This window comes from Lissotriton vulgaris, chromosome 11, assembly GCF_964263255.1.
Source record: "Lissotriton vulgaris chromosome 11, aLisVul1.2, whole genome shotgun sequence".
Taxonomy (NCBI): Eukaryota; Metazoa; Chordata; class Amphibia; order Caudata; family Salamandridae; genus Lissotriton; species Lissotriton vulgaris.
The window spans coordinates 1063085082-1063102884 of NC_141699.1; the positions used below are offsets into that span (position 1 = coordinate 1063085082).

At 45.4% G+C, this 17803-nt stretch overlaps 1 protein-coding gene across 1 annotated transcript in view; it reads right to left on the reverse strand.

Annotated features, from left to right (window-relative positions):
* Nucleotides 1–17803, reverse strand: part of LOC147684076 (dehydrogenase/reductase SDR family member 4-like) — a 331848-nt gene that overhangs the window by 78425 nt on the left and 235620 nt on the right. The window contains exon 7 of the mRNA XM_086942598.1: nt 12676–12727. Within this exon, the coding sequence (XP_086798724.1) occupies nt 12676–12727 (52 nt within the window). The remainder of the gene's footprint in view (nt 1–12675; nt 12728–17803) is intronic.

Consider the following 17803-nt stretch of genomic DNA (forward strand, 5'->3'; position numbering starts at 1 on the left):
ATGAGATCGGCTCTCAAATGGTGGGCGCAGCCATCCAATCTTTTGGCAGAGACTTTGTTCCTCTCCATCACTCCGGAACTTACTTTAACGACGGACGCCTCGTTGGAAGGATGGGGTGCGCACCTTCAAGGCCTGCCCATAAAGGGCAAGTGGACTCTGCCTAAGAGAGCCTGGCACATCAACAGGCTGGAGTTGATGGCCATTTTTCTAGCGCTCAAGTCATTCCATCTATTGATCCAAGGAGAGTCAGCCCTTATTCCGACGGACAACACAACCAGCATGCATTATATAAACAAGCAGGGCGACACAAAGTCTCCGATCTTGTCTCAACTGGCACAATCGATCTGGGACTGGGCTCTAAGTCACCACGTCACTCTCACCACAGTTTATTTCCGGGTGTCTCCAACATCCTAGCGGATTCCCTCAGCAGGTCCACGTCATCGACCCACGAGTGGGAGTTACATCAACCAACACTCGAGTTGATTTTTCGGCGTTGGAGCCCTCTATCGCTCGATCTCTTTGCCACACCAGAGAACCGGAAATGCCCATCTTACGCAAGCTGGCATCCCCACCAAGGGTCACAGTGCAATGCCCTTTTGATGAATTGGTGCAATCTGTTTGCTTACGCTTTTCCTCCAATCCCTCTGGTGCCTCGAGTATTGTGGAAGATGCAGAGACAGCCTTGCCACATTCTTCTGATCGCTCCCAGATGGCCTCGTCAGGCATGGTTCTCGGAGCTGCTTCTTCTATCCCAGTGCGAGCCCATCCTTCTTCATCCTCGGGTGGACCTCCTCACGATGGACAAGGGGCAGATTTGCCATCCGAACCCCTCCTCTTTGAATTTGTCAGCCTGGAACCTGAGCACCTTGAATTTGCCCATCTCGCCATCTTACTGTCACATAAGCCACATATCTGTGATTGTGAGGTCGTCATGCATGTATTGTATGCTACTACTTCTTTGCACAACATCCAGAGTTGAGATGTGACACATTACATTGCACCTAAGCAGCCACATTTATTTTTCTTGCCAATGGCTGTTAGTTGCAAATCCTTTTGCAGCACCAACTGTGGCTTTCTTGCACAGTTGTTTGTAGTTGTTTGAGCTCAGACATGAGGAGAGAGTGAAAGGAGTTGTAAGAGTATCTCTGCTATTTCACCTGGGGGAGTGGTGGGTGATACTGCTGCAAAATAAACTTTTTGTCTCACCCTGAGGGTTCAGCCCTAAATGGAAAGTCGGTGTAACCCTTCTGAGCAACAGTGCTTTTGACCTGCTGATGCTATGCACTAGCATGCCCGGACCACCTCCTAGCTTGCTACGCATCTGTCAGTGCTCGCTCCTTTCACTGTCCCTTCCTGCTCCCTCATGTCCTACTTCTCAAGATATATCGTTTCACCCTGAAGCTGCCCCGCAACAGCCTCCTCCAAGCAGCACAGCAGGAGCCAAGCTGGATCATCTGTTCGTGCTCCCAGCAAAGTTGAGGAGGGTATTGGGGGCAGGGAGGATGTCCCATGCCGGGGTATTCATATCAGTGGCACACCCTGTTAGTGTGTGTGTGTGTGTATGTCATATAGTTAAAACTAAAAAGCAGGAGTAACCCTATTACTGACTATAGGGATTAGGTAATTAGACAAGAAAAGAACAAGTCTCTAACTATGGGGCTCATTATGATCGCGGACGAACTTGAGTCCGACCGCGACCATAGAGTAGGAGGGAACGTCCGCATGGCCTGCGGAGTTCCCTCCTGTCCAATTAGGATGTGACCGCCACCCTGGCGGTCACATCCTCTATTTTTAACATTGCGGCGGGTGCGGCTTCAAGCTGCACCAGCTGCAATGTTAAAAATGCATACATTGCATTTGTATGCAGAAAGCGGCAGGCACTGCGCGGTGCCTGCCGATTACTGCATACAAATGCAGGGGGGTACCATAGGTACCCCCCATGTGCACCCCCACCCCCCTTCACTCAGGGGGCCTGCAACGGGCCCCCGCAGTGAAGCTCCGTATGCTTTTCCACGGCAGAAAACCCGCCGTGGAAAAGCAGTTCTTTTTGGGCATCCTAATATGGCTGGCGGTGTCTGAGAGACATCGCCACCATATTAGGGCTTTTCCGCCGCGGTTGTAAGCCAACACGGCGGAAAAGCTGCGGACGGAAACCAGGACCCACCAGCCATCCTAATGTTGCGGTGGGTCTTTGGTGGGTCCGCGGCGGTTTTTCCGTATCCTCCGGGCCGGCGGTGTCTTCCGCCAGCCCGGAGGATGCGGAAAAACCGCTATCCTAATCTACCCCTTAGTATGTGGATCAAGTGTTGTACTATAAACATGTACAATGATGGTGGGATCTATAAGCGTATTCAATAGACAAACTTCTAGTAACAAAAAAAGCAACAGTTACACCATAGATCCCTTTAACGTATGGTGATTCCCTGATAACATATTAGGATGTGGATGCACAGACAACAGCAATGCCAAAAACAAAACTTTTCACAAATTACAAAATCGATTTGTATTCATTAGTTTGTTAAATACAATCAATATACATATAGAAACATATTTGCCAATAGTCAATATTTATAACACATTTAAATTAATGAATCAAAATAAGCAAATAAAACTACAAAAAAGTCATATTTGAATTAATGATAAAAAACAAACAAGAAAACTACACAAAAGTCAACGTGGCTGTTCGGTGAGATTAGGATCAACCACCTTCTTCAGGACAGAGTTTTCTAGAAATTTAATATATGACAATACAATAAAATATTAGTTTATACGTTTGTTAATAACAGGTTGATTTTGCAAATTTTTTAATCATAAAAGAAAGAGTTTAAAAATTCGCACATACTGTTTATCATTCCCCACCAAAAAATGTTATTAACAAATGTATAAAGTAATATATTACATTTCTAGAAAACTCTGTCTTGAAGAAGATGGTTGATCCTAATCTCACCAAAAGGCTGCATCGACTTTTGTGTAGTTTTCTTGTTTATTTTTAATCATCAATTCAAATATGACTTTTGTGTAGTTTTATTTGCTTATTTTGAATCATTAATTCAAATGTGTTATAAATATTGACTATTGGCAAAGATGTTTCATATGTATCTTGATTGTTTTTAACGAATGACTGAATAAAAATCGATTTTGTAATTTTTAAAGTTTTGTTTTAGGCATTGCTGTTTTCTGTGCATCCAGATCATACAATGTTATCGGGGAATCGCCATAAGTTAAAGGGATATATGGTGTAAATGTTGCTGTTTTTGTTACTACAAGTTTGTCTAAATAATTGAATACGTTTATAGACCCCACCATCATTGTACATTTTTATAGTACAACACTTGATCCAAATACTAAGTTAGGGACTTGTTATTTTCTTGCCATATAGTTAAAACATGCGACACGTATAGCAGTGGCGATCAGACAGTGCATATATATTCATAGTTATGTGTATATGCACACTTTTAGTCCTACCTCTGTGTTGGGCCTGTCCCTGTTTTTGACTTTCCAACTTGGGTCACCCAATGCTAATAGCTCCCCACTCATGCTACGGACTACATTTGAAATTGAGGAGCATCAACATGCTGTTGACTTAATGTCTACAAGGATGAGTTACTTACCTGTAATCCTAGTTCTCTTCCAGGGGTATACTCATTTAAGTCATAAACACTGAATAATCCCCGCCAATGAGCGGGAACCCGGAACATATAATACAATATATATATATATGTTTAAATATATATAACAATAGAACATAGTACTAAACAAATTATACACATATATATGTATAAACCAATAAAATGCAGCCCAACATAACCCATAGGCAAATAAAGCCATAATTACATATTTTCTGCAGTATGAAAATAAACTATATAAACAATGCAATAAAAAGGCATGAGCCTCAAAAGCATTCCATAATCAGCAAAAAAACTTTTATTTTTATCAAAGAATTTGTAATAAAAGGCAAATAGCCTAAGAAGGCTGCATACAGAAAAACTATCTGTGTACAGAAAATCAGACTGACGCCTCGCCTTTATGACCTCAGAGAATCTGAACACTTTGCCTTTAAGGACTCCGGGGAACTGTGTTCACATCATGCACCACAGGTGACAGTTAGGTCAGTTCTTTTTTCCGGCTTGTTCTGTGAGGAACCTGGAACTTGAGCTCGGCTGAATTTGACTGGTTTTCAGTCAGAATTTGTTTTTTCCTGTCTTTTTTGACAGTATTGGCTATTGGTGGTGTTTTTCTACCTTTTCTGACTAAATCTTTAGTCAGTTATGCCACCTTTATTCTATAAATGTTCATCCTGTGGGACGAAGATGTCCAAAACAGATCCTCATTCTGTTTGTGTGGTTTGTCTACATTCCACAAATGATGTGGAAAAATGTTCCCATTGCCTCAAGCTTTCTAGCAGAACTTTGAAAGAGAGAGAAAAGGTTCGGCTTTTGGGGCTTACGGGGAGAGAAGGACGTTGTGAAAAGGGGGCAAAGAGTGTTTTGTCATCTGGAAGGTCCCGTTCTCATTCAAAACGTCGAAGATCTGCTTCTCCTGAAGGTAAAAGCTAGAAAAAACGACATCAGGAAGCGTCGATGTCGAAGAAAGTAAGTAAGAAACATCAGAAACAACACCGAAGATTCCTTAGAAACTGTTTTAATGCTCAGAAAGCAGTAGAAATTCTTATAACTCACTGAAAGCATAGAAAGCTCCCAGGCTGCATTGCAAACACACAGTCTAAAAAGACTGAAAAGCTAACCTGTAGCTGCATGTAATAAAAAACTGACACCGTGCCTTTAAGGCACTCATGACCCCCAGTATTCCATCATGCCTCAGGGGTGACAGTTGGGTCAGTTGTTCTTTTCGGAGACTGAAAAAAACAAGTAACAAATAGGTTAAAAATATCTCCCCATTAACGAATGTCCTTTGCCAGGGGAGGCGGGAGGGTTGCTTATGACTTTGATGAGGATACCCCTGGAAGAGAACTAGGATTACAGGTAAGTAACTAATCCTTCTCTTCCAGGGGATCCTCATCAATAGACATAAGCATTAGAATAGAATAGCGAGCCTCACCTCATCCCAGCAGGCAAAGGAATAACACAACAGTAGTTTCCCATCAACAAGCCTGAGCAGGCCATAGGCTACCCAAACAGATTCCTCAAGGAGGCTTGCCCTACTTGAGTATCGGCCCTGGAATCAGATTCTAGACAGTAATGCCTCGTAAAGGTATGAACTGATTTCCAGGTTGCAGCCTTGCATATCTCTGACATAGGAATGTCATGTAAGAAAGCTACGTGGCCGCTTTCCCTCTAGTAGAATACGCTTTGAGTGACATCAATAAAGGTTTGCCTGCAAGCTGATAGGCCAATTTAATGCAGGAGACAATCCATCTGGAGATGGATCTCTTGGCCGCTGGAAAGCCCGTTCTCATTGAACCATAGTTTACAAACAGTTGATCCGTCTTCTTGATCCGCTTGGTTTTTTCCAAATAGAACTTGAGCACTCTCTTAAGATCCAAGGAGTGCAGTGACCGCTCGGCTGTGGTCGTAGTATTTGGAAAAAACGAAGGGAGGGAAATGGACTGATTTATATGAAAATCAGAAACACCTTAGGCAAGAAAGATGGATGAGCTCTCAGGTCTACTCCATTGTGGTGGAAAACAGTATATGGTTCCTTTGTACAGAGCGCTTGTATCTCACTTACTCTGCGCGCTGACGTAATCGCCACTAAAAAGGCTGCTTTCCAAGAGAGATGTTGCAAAGAGGCCTTGTGGATGGGTTCGAAAGGAGGTGACATTAACCTGGATAGAACCAGGTTCAATTCCCAAGGTGGAGAAGGATTTCGAACAGGGGGATAGACTTTTTTCAACCCCTGTAGGAAGTCCTTGACCACCGGAACCTGAAAGAAAGAAATCTAGTTAGGTGACTTTTTGTACGCTACTATGGCTGACAGATGCACTCTAATGGAAGCATATTTCAACCCAGAAGTTGCCAAGGAAAGGAGGTATGGAAGGATTACTTCCTCCTGCCCTTTAGTAGGATCTACATGATGATCCCTACACCATATGTAAAATCTTTTCCACTTGAACGCATAAGACGCTCTCGTGGAAGGCCTCTTAGCCTCCTTTAAAATGTTCATGCATTCGGGAGGTAAGTTCAGATGTCCATATTGCAGGACCTCAGGAGCCATGCTGTCAGGTTCAGTGATGGGAGGTTGGGAAGCATTATCCTCCTGTTCATCTTGCTCAACAGGTCCGGCCTGCAAGGAAGTCATCTGTGTGGACACACAGACAGATGCAGAAGGTCCGGGTACCACCACTGCCGTGGCCGATCCGGAGGTATCAAGATCATCTCCATGTCCGACCTGAGGAGCTTGGACACTACCTTCGGAATCAGAGCCAGGGGAGGAAACGTGTAAGCGAATGTTCCCGACCAATCCATCAGGAGAGCATTCCCCTGCGTTCCTGGCCGGTGGAACCTGGACGCGAAGGCGTGGCATTTGGCGTTTTCGTCGTCTGCAAACAAGTCTATGGCTGGACGACCTCAGCAATGAAACAGCTCTTCTACCACTTCATCGTTTAGCACCCAGTCTGGCTGATCTTCGAAGTGCCTGCTGAGTGCGTCTGCTTTTATGTTCAACTCGCCTGGAAGGTGCACCGCCACTACTGTAAGGCCTCGAGAGAGAAGCCAATGCCAGATTGTTTGAGCCTCTCGAAAGAGTGGGCGAGATCGTGTGCCTCCTTGTTTGTTCAGATAGAACATGGTGGTCCTATTGTCCGTCTGAACTAGGACTGAGTTGGACTCGATCGCTGGAAAGAAAACTTTGAGAGCTAGAAATACCGCTCTGAGTTCCAGCATGTTGATGTGGTATGTCTGCTCCTGCGCAGACCACTGACCTTGAATTTGAAGTGTACCCATGTGCGCTCCCCAGCCTTGCAGAGAGGCATTCGTCACTATAGACTGGGATAGAAGAGGTTGGTGAAATGGCACTCCCACCAGCACATTCTTCCTCTGGGTCCACAATTTGATGGCATCCTTCGTTGCTTGGGAAAAAGTGATACGATCTTCCCAACGCCCTGTCGCTTGGTCCCACTGGTCCTCTTGAGCCTGCTGCAGAGGCTGCATTCTCAGCCTGGCGTTTGGGATGAGAAAATGCAGGACGCCATGGAACCCAGCTGGGATGCTACTTGTCGGGCTGTTGAAAACCGAGACTCTAGCAGAATCCCACATTTCTGACTCACGGAAAAAAGTCTCTCCTCCGAAGGAAACGCTTTTCCCAATCTTGTGTCCAGAACGGAGCCTAGGTAGTGGATGGACTGTGTAGGCCGCTGGACTGACTTCTCCAGGTTTACATGGAGACCGAGTCTGAGCAACTGGTGCAGGCAAAGTTGCAGATCGTGCGTTACCTGTACCGGAGATGAGCCCTTTAGGAGCCAGTCGTCCAGGTATGGGTAGATGAAGAGTCCCTTTTTGTGAAGAAAAGCCGCCACCACTGCCATGCATTTGGTGAAGACTCATGGTGCGGACTTGAGACCGAAGGGTAGCACCTTGTACTGGTAGTATTTGCTTCCTACTACAAACCTCAAGTACTTGCGATGCTGTAGAGCAATTGGAATGTGAAGGTATGCATCTTGTAGATCCACCGAACACATACAATCTCTGGCTTGAAGATGTGGGCATATTTGGTGAAGAGCTAACATGCGGAACTTTTATCTGACGATGACTTTGTTCAAGAGACGCAGATCGAGTATTGGTCTGAACTTGTCCTCCTGATCTTTTTTGGGGACCAGAAAGTATCTGGAGTAGACTCCCTTTCCTCTTTGAGAGGGAGGAACTTCCTCTGTAGCTCTTTTCTGTAGTAGAACTTTCACCTCTCTTCGCAGCAAGTTTAGCTGGTGAGGGTAAGAGTTCTTTGGAGGAACGCTCTTCGGAAGCGCACGGAAATGTAGCCTATATCCATTGCGCAGTATATTCAGCACCCACTGATCCTTTGTGATGCTGACCCACTCTGCCAGGTGTTGTGAAGCACTTCCTCCCACTGGAGTGGGCAACGGCGCCAGAGGAAGCCACTGCTCAGGCCTTTCCTCCTCTCGTGGTGTTAGAGGACTGTTGGTGACCTCCTCTACCTCTGTTGGCTTTGCCTCAAAACTGGGATTTATCCCTGGTTCTTACTTTGGGACCACTGAGGGGTTTGAACCCTCTGTTGAGCCCCTCTCCCCCTGTTGGTCTTAAAGCGGCATTTGAATTATTTTTTCTTTTCCAAACCCACCGCTTTTACTGTATCTAGTTCTGTTTTCATACGGGTCATCTCTTCATCGGCATGTTCTCCAAAGAGAGAGGAACCCGAAAAGGGAAGATTAAGGATGCGATGCTGAGCATCCGGCTTCAACCCTGTGAGGAGCAACCAAGCCGACCTCCTGGCACAAACCCCATGTGAGTAGGAATGTGCCGCAAGCACTGCACCATCCGCAGCTGTGCTTATCAACTAGTTCGCCACCAAACATCCCTCTGTCATAGTCTCTTCAAAGTCCTTCTGGTATTCCCTTGGCAGTTTGGACTTGAACCTTTCCATGGAGTCCCATAAGGCTCTGTCGTATCTACCCAGAAGTGCAGCAGCACTAGAGACCTTCAGCGTGGAGGCAGCTGAATTGCAAACTTTGCGACCCCACGAGTCCTGAGATTTGCTATCCTTGTCTAGTGGGACTGAAGAGAAAGCAGCCACTGCATGCGTCTTCCTCGCCGCTGCCAATATCACAGAGTCTGCTGGAGGGTCAGATTTTACAAAAACTGGGTCAGAAGATGCCGGTTTGTATTTCTTCTGAATGCGGGCTGGCAGCGCTCTGATAGCTGCTGGAGTTAGGAAAACGTCTTTGACAGGATACATAATCCCCGGGACTAAAGGCAGCAGTGGACAAGAGATAGATTTTTTGTGTAAAGTTTCAAAAATTACTGTCGTAGTAACCTGAGGGACAGACATTTCAATGCTCAGCTTCTGAGCTCCTCTTTGCAGGACATCCAGATAAGTGCTGATGTCATCCACTGGAGAGGATCTAGAAGTAGGACTATCCGTCAGTGTAGGAGAGTAATTCCTCTTGGAAGACCAGGTAGAAGAGGTAGATGAAGTAGACGGAGTTCTACGACGTCTACAGTGAGCACTGTGCCTCCTCTTCCAATGACTTGTACCATCTAGGTGATAGTCTGATCTCTGCAGCCGAAGGATCTGGCTGATGCACAGGAGATCTGCGGACAGGACTTCTGGACCTTGGGGATGTTGTTGAAGAGCCAGAAGACTGTGAAGTGGAATGACGTGAAGCTGAATCCATAACCATGATCACAGAGTTTCTTGACGACGATCGAGCTCTTTCTGAATGTCTCGACGTTGAGCGTTTTTCTCTCGACGCCGAACGCCTCTGGGGGGTCGGCGGGTCCAAGAATCTCGACTTCGAATGCCTCGACGGCGATCGATGCGAGGATCTAAGGTCTCTCGATGTCGAGCGGCGCTGACCAGCTGTCAACGGAGTCTTCTCTCTTGACGTCGAACGACGATGACCAGTCGTCGATGGAGCCCTGTGTCTCGACGTCGACCGGCGATGACCAGCAGTCGACGGAGTCCTCTGCCTCGACGTCGAACGGAGATGACCAGCCATCGACGGAGTCCTCTGCCTTGACGTTGAACGGCGATGACCAGCCGTCGACGGAGTCCTCTGCCTTGACGTCGAACGGCGATGGCCGGCCGTCGACGGAGCCCTCTGTCTCGACGTCGAATGTCTGTGCGACGACGGCGGAGGGGTATTGGACACCCTCGACGCCGAGCGTCGACGAAACGTCGACGGAGACTGCGTCCTCGACGCCGATCGACGTTTTTCTGTCGATGGCCGAGGGGTCTTGGTCCTCGACGCCGAACGTTGTTTCTTAGACGACGGTGGAGGGGTCACACTTCTTGACGCCGGTCGTCGCCTGGATGACGACGGCGGAGGAGTGACCTCCCTCGACGCTGATCGTCGCCTGGTTGACGACGGCGGAGGGGCCTTTGATCTCGACGCCGACCGTCGCCCGGTTGACGGCAGCGGAGTCACATTTCTCGACGCCGATCATCGCCCGGTTGACGATGGCGGAGGGGATTTCGACAACAGAGCTGGATCCTTCGACGTCGTCGACGTACCTGTTCTTCTTTTCGATGGCGAGCCCGCCGTCGACGGTATTCTTGAAGACAAACGATCCACCGGTGGTTCTTTCCTCAGCGCCAAGCCTGACGCTGAAGCTGTCTTTTGAAGATGTTTTAGTCTTCTTGGAACCCTTCTTCCCCGGAGACCTTCCTCTGGATGACCTGTGAGCCAGGCCATGGATGCGAATTCTCTCCCTGTCTTTGAGCGTTCTTCCTGACAGGTGCTTGCAGTGAGGACAGGTGCCTGGATCATGTTCTTCAGGCAGACACAGGATACAAACGTTGTGGTTGTCTGATTTTGCTTTCTTGTTGCCACAAGAAGGACATTTATCAAAAAGTGAAGACATTTTCAGCTGAAAATGCTCACTAAACTGACTTAAAAAGACAGTTTCTTACTTGACTAGATGTAAAATGTCAAAGTAAGTAAAAAAGTTGTTTAAAGTGATGTAATTTTCTGTCAGAAAACAGAAGTTAGTGGAGCTGTGTAACCAGGATCCTTCCTGAAGGAGCCGAAAAGAACAACTGACCTAACTGTCACCCCTGAGGCATGATGGGATACCGGGGGTCATGGGTGCCTTAAAGACACAGTGTCAGTTTTTTGTATACAGCTACAGGTTAGCTTTTCAGTCTTTTTAGACTGTGTGATTGCATTTCAGCTTTCTATGCTTTCAGTGAGTTATAAGAATTTCTACTGCTGCCTAAGCATTAAAACAGTTTCTAAACAATCTTTGGTGTTGTTTCTCATGTTTCTAATGCATATTCTTCATGTATGGTGGAAATTCTTCACAGCATATTTCAGCTCTGATGTGATTTGGCTGCTATTGCATGCTTTTATATATATATGTATTTATATATATATATATGAGTATATATATGTGGGGCACATATAATATAGTGTTTCCGGGGTCCCGCGCATGGGCGGGAATATTCTAATGCTTATGACTATTGATGAGGATCCCCTGGAAGAGAGCCTCTGGTAAATTGTGATTGATGGGACTACCAAGGCAGATGTTTGCGATGGGGCAGGTGGTGTCAGCAATGCATCTGATTGTGGGAATACGAGAAGGGAATGTTAATCTCCAGATTGCTTGAGATTGTAATGAGGGGAACACAACTTTTAGGCCACTTGCAGACGGCCTCCTTTTCAGGAATCTATTGCTTATCAGTTAGACTCATACAACAAGGAACTGTTTCCTTCAAACATACATAAAGGGGTTGCAAAGATGTTAGTTTTCATGGTGTGGAAACACTGAGACCCAGGATGCCAAAGCCAACTGTTTACGGGTAAGAAAACTGAGAAAGATGCTTGAGGGTGGCAAGGTGAAGGTAGGAATTGTTCATGACCGAACACAAAAGATAGGACTATTAACATACATAAGCATTGGTCTCACTCTGTCAATGCTTAGGGTAGCTGCTATTGCCTTTTTAAATGCTTGTAAATTCATGCTTGAATCAGCAGTTGTCTTAGACTGGAATTGCCAACAATTTCAAGATGTTCTTAATGGTGAATAAAGGCGCAACATAGTGGCAATTGGCCATCTCAAAAATACCATTCCAAGATGGCTGAATATTATTTTTCTGTGCTTCAAAAATGGCCAGCACGTTGTCTTTGCATGTCTTGAAAATATAGAAAATACCATTCTATGATACTTGACAGCCATTATTCGCTTTACCAATGTCAAGCACTGGCGAAGCCAATAACTGCAAGTGAAGAGTGGCAGGTGGTGGGAGTGAGTAGGGGATCAAAAAAAAGAGAGCGAGAGAGATGGCAAGAGAGAGACGCTCACATACTGAGTCGTAGCAGTGCCTGGTGTCATAGGAAGTGGGAAAGAGGAATACTGAGGTAGTGTAGGGATCAGAGGAAGACTGGGGATGGAAAAAGAGATGGAGGAATGAAAGAAAGAGTGTGAGGAGTGCAAAAAAGAGAAGGAGCAATACACAAACTCCCATTGATTGCTAAATCTCAATTGTTATAAAAAAACAGGAAGAACAAATAGTTCTCTGAAATCGGCAGCGGACGTGGAAAGACACTAGATGGAAAGCACTAACAATAAAGCCACCAAATCATGTGCTGAGAGGACACTCAATATCACTCTATGAGTCTGGTTACTAGTGGACCAAGTCGGAGGCGATAATTCTTGTATCCAATAAAAACATGATACCAAGGTGTTTGAAATTTATTAGGCTAAATATTTATCAAATATTCACAATTTTTTGTGAAGAACATGCAGATTTTTTTGCTTACTGTACGAACAGCCGAATGAAACCGTAGATACTGTAAACTCCCCTTTTAAAGTCAGGCAGTTTTGGCCTCAATAAATTTAACCAAGAATGTTGGCACACATCTCGGAAAATACTGATCCACTCTTAATTTGGGCCTATAGGCACATGAAAGTATTTCTTATAATACTGTCTGCAGCTAGATGAGAAAAGGGCAAAATGAAGCAAAATCCAACTACACTGTGACTTATTTCTTCTTTCTTGCCCTTCTTTCCCTGTAGCCACTAAATACCAGAACATACTTACTGGGTAAAATGTATAGGAGGCTACAGATGAAGTCAGGACAATGGATCCGCCCCTACGAGAGAGAGAGAAGAAAATCAGGATCAGGTCTTTGGTGGGGGAGTGTGTGTGTGGGTGTGCATGTGTGTGCACGCATGTATATATACCTGTGCAAGCATGCACAGGTGCACACATGTTTGTGTGTGTAGTAAGCATGTTTGGTCTGTACGTGGTGGGTGTGTATCAGCAAGTTCGAATGTGTGACTGAAATTATGTGTGTCTGAGGCAGTGGGTGGACAGGAGCAGGGATACTTCAACAAACATTCAAATACTTGGCAGGATGAACTGTACTCCTGCCTCTGCTGATCTATGCCCTACAACCTACAATAGTGTTCTGCATGTTGCTTCTTCTTCTCCTCCAGTTCAAAGTGATGAAGTATATTCTTTTGGGTTCAGATTTAATTACCTTTCACGCAACGCAGTGCAGCAAGGAAACTTGCTGCACTGCATGGCATGAAAGGAAGCGAGCAGAAAATGTGCCTCATCCACTAAGATATCGCACTTTTCTGCTCTTTCATAACACAGCACACATAAAGAGAGAAAATAACAAGGCAAAAAATATTTTTCCCTGTTACACCATCTTTTGGGAAGCATAGTGATTTCATGCAATCCCAGGTTTACAAAGCTTTTTTAGATCTAGGAATATGCGTGTTGGAAAGTGGATTATTAGTAGTGATACATAGTGACACTAGTAATAAGGCCACAAACATAATAAAAAGGGTCAGTCAAGGTCTCAATAAATTATTCCCTTGTTTAACCCTTGGTAGCTGGCAACGAGTCGGCAGGCTTGAAGTATGAGACAGGTGAGTAAAGCATTTTAAAACACCAATGAAGTAAATAAGTAAGACACAACACACAATAAAAAATACAACACCAATTTATAAAAATAAATTATATTTGAAGAAATAGACACCAAAACAACAAAAATCCAATGCTGAGAACCAGAAAAAAATCATTTTTAAAGATTATATGTAAAACTAGTGCTTAGAAGCAAATAGCACTCAAAGGTTAAAAAAAGGTTGTGGTGGACTGAGACAAAGTGAAGTGTTTCTTGATGCAGGGATGTGGTCCACAGCACCAGCTAAGGGTTCAGATGCTCTTGTGTGCCTCTTGAGGTCTGGGACTACAACTCCCACAATGCACCTGTCCAGCTTATGGGGCTTTTTACAAAAGTCGCTCCGGACTTCTCCAAACTTCCAGATCTTCTTGAGTGTTCAAAGTGTCCACAACACCAATCCAGGGGTCTAGAAACTCTGAGCTGGTACTTGTGATGTTAGGACTACAATTCTCACAATGCACCTGGCCAAATCCTTAAAAGTTCATTGGATGAACTCCAGGATGGGGACATTTTGGTGGTGATGATGCAGGAGGGCTCTGTTAACCTGTAGCATGCAGGAGGTCCACTCTTTAATCCTTCCTAAAGCAAGGCACAGTCCTTTGGGCTGTAGTCCCAGAATGTGGAGCAGGTGCAGTCCTTCAGAGTGCAAAGCTTTAGGGTGCAGATCAGATTTCCAGAAGGGCAGTCATTCTTGTTGTTTCAGGCACCAGATCTGTTTTGCTTGGCAACCTTTCCATATATATGCAGTGTTCCTGGACGTCAAGCGGGGGCGGGGGCACCCCTTACCAATAGGATGTAGGGTGCTACCCAGGTGAATGACTACTTCCTTAAAAGTGTGGCATATTCTTGCCCAGAAAGCACCATTCTTCCAAAATCCAAAATGAAGAAAGTCTCTCCTTGGTTGTTAGATCAGGCTAAGTCACACCCACTGCCGTAGCTAGGATTACCTGACACTCCCCTTCCCAAATCTAATTACAGGAGATCCAGTGTGGCTGGGGTTGAAGGATGTGGGGGTGAGCCAGTGATGTCCCAAAGTGTCATTCTCCATTTGAAGATCTGTTTGGCCACTCCACCCACTGTCATACCTGTAGCTTCTGCAGATTCAGTTGTCTTCCCACAGGAAACCAATTGAATCATTATCAGGCTAATTTACACTTTAAGCCTAGTATAGGCTAGCCAATCAGGAAAGAGCAGCTGGAAGGCTGGATTTTGGCTTACAGGAAAGAAAATCCAATAACTTATTTACTGTGATGGTTATTATAAATCTAACAGTGGCCAGTTGTTGGACGTATTATAACTAACATCTTGATACCTTGAATTATATTTTTTCTCAACCCTGTCAATATTTATATTTAAATAAAATATTCAAGTGCTAGCCTATGGATCTCATTATCTGCAAAGGAGAAGACAAAATTGGCAACTTTTCCCTCACAGGGCAAATAAAACATATGTTAAAACATCCCTGCTTAAAGTTACAAGACACCTTACCCATGAGGCAGCTAGGGGAGACCTTAGGGGCGACTTAGGTGCAAAAAAAAGATTACTACTTTACTTTAGAAGTACCTTTAATTCCAAAGTCAATTTTGCATTTAATTACAATTGAAAAGCACCCTGGAAGGCAGGACCGGCTTTTAAAATGACAGCAGGCAACACAGCAGTGCACCCACTAGTGCAGCAAATCTACTGGGACTCTAAACTTCCCTACCCTATCTTATACTAGGAACTAAATAAACGAACATGTAGTTTGAATCCCCCTTGCATTATTATATACTAGGGACTTACAGGAGGTCTGTCATTGATTATAATTATACCTAACCATGTACTTTTATTCAGAGCACAGGCCTTGGGTCTGGTTAGCTGAGACCAGGGCACTGAGTCAGAAAACTACCACCTAGTACTTTTTGTATGCCTAACCCCCCTTGTAGTCTTCATCTAGGTGGTAATTGAAACCGGGGTCCTCGCCCACTCATCAGTTGTCTCTCCTAGTTCCATGGGACCAGACAGCTTTGAGTCAATTAGGTACTGGTGTAACTTCTCTTGTACAATAATGAGTGAGGATGTGCACCTTAAGAATTCAGTCATACAGCCCCTCGTAAGTACTAACTTTGTTACCTTCCATCTAACCATCTAGTGCATTCACTGAGATGTTCAAAAAGTCCACCCATGACTGTGTGTTAACTTCTGGGGGACCCTGATCTTTACCCTGTGCTGTTCCGAAGTCAGACCACATTTCTGAACTAGACATTTCCTCATGTGTGGGTAGGATTCTGCTTAATTCCCCTGTAGGGTCAGGTGTCTATCCCTCCCAGCTATTGAAATCTCATCCCACAGGACTGAACCCCAGTATTTAGAGTGGACCCTTCTCCCTTTCAAATATTTGCGGCTATTTGTCTATGTCATCCCCCTCTTGGCACATGGGAACTATTGCCTTGGGAGTCTAGAGTCAAACCCACCTTACCGGGACATCTCAACTTCTTCCTCTTCATTGCTGCTCCATTTCCTTTTGCTTTCTTGTCCTCCCATTGCTCTATAGCTAGGTCTAACATTTACTCATCTAGAGATAGCAGTCTCTGGGGCTCCGGTGTGGAGGAACCTCTCCTCCCTCCCCTAACTGAAATTGGGGAAACTAGTACTAGAAGCAATGAAGGAGCAATCAACATCCTCTTCCTCTTGGAGGTTGTTGGAGGGATCAGCTTCCACTTCATTCTCTGGAGCTGTTTGTGTAAAGGCCTTAAGGGATCTAATCAACTCTGCCTTCCTAATAATATTCGGTACAAAAGGGGGTGGTGATGGACGGAGCATCTGAATCAATCAAACACTCACACCCAGTCAAAATATCAGGGTTTAATCCATCACCGTTCTTTATCCCACTCTGCCACCCCAGTTCAGACATGGCTATATGCAAATCAGTCTGACCCTGTGCCTCATGGGAACAGTCCAGCCCGAACTGCCAAGCCATGTCTTCCCTGGACCGGAAACAAGCTTCCGAGGACCGGTTTCTGGCATTCCAGCCGTCTTCAGCCCGGCTTGCTTGAATCCAGTGTCAAAGTGAGCAAGAGACTCACGTCTGAGCATACCCTGCCACACTTATGGCGGCCAAAAGCGGTCAAAAGGGGGTGGTGATGGACGGAGCATCTGAAGCAATCAAACACTTGTTTCCGGTCCAGGGAAGGCAGAGTGGGCTAAAGAACGGTGATGGATCAAACCCAGATCTTTTGACTGGGTGTGAGTGTTTGATTGGTTCAGTTGCTCCGTCCATCACCAACCACTTTTGAACTGCTTTTGGCCGCCATAAGTGTGGCAGGGTATGCTCAGACGTGAGTCCCTTGCTCACTTTGCCACTGGATTCAAGCAAGCCGGGCTGAAGACGGCAGGAATGCCAGAAACCGGTTCTTGGAAGCTTGTTTCCGGTCCAGGGAAGGCATGGCTTGGCAGTTCGGGCTGGACTGTTCCCATAAGGCACAGGGTCAGACTGATTTACATATAGCCATGTCTGAACTGGAGTGGCAGAGTGGGCTAAAGAACGGTGATGGATCAAACCCAAATCTCTTGACTGGGTGTGAGTGTTTGATTGGTTCAGATGCTCCGTCCATCACCACCCCCTTTTGTACTGCTTTTGGCCGCCATAAGTGTGGCAGGGTATGCTCAGAAGTGAGTCCTTTGCTTACTTTGCCACTGGATTCAAGCAAGCCGGGCTGAAGACAGCAGGAATGCCAGAAACCGGTTCTCGGAAGCTTGTTTCCGGTCCAGGGAAGGCATGGCTTGGCAGTTTGGGCTGGACTGTTCCCATGAGGCACAGGGTCAGACGGATTTGCATATAGCCATGTCCGAACTGGGGTGGCAGAGTGGGCTAAAGAACGGTGATGGATCATACCCAGATCTTTTGACTGGGTGTGAGTGTTTGAATGGTTCAGATGCTCCGTCCATCACCACCCCCTTTTGTACTGCTTTTGGCCGCTATAAGTGTGGCAGGGTATGCTCAGACGTGAGTCCCTTGCTCACTTTGGGCCTGATTCACAGAACTAACTTAAGACAAAATCCTAAACTTACTACTTTTGGTATTCACAGAAGTTAGGATTTTGTCTTAAGACAAACTTAAGACAGACTTAAGAAAAAATCCTAACTTAAGTCTGTCTTAAATCTGTCTTAAGTTTGTCTTAAGACAAACTTAAGACAAAATCCTAACTTCTGTGAATACCAAAAGTAGTACGTTTAGGATTTTGTCTTAAGTTAGTTCTGTGAATCGGGCCCTTT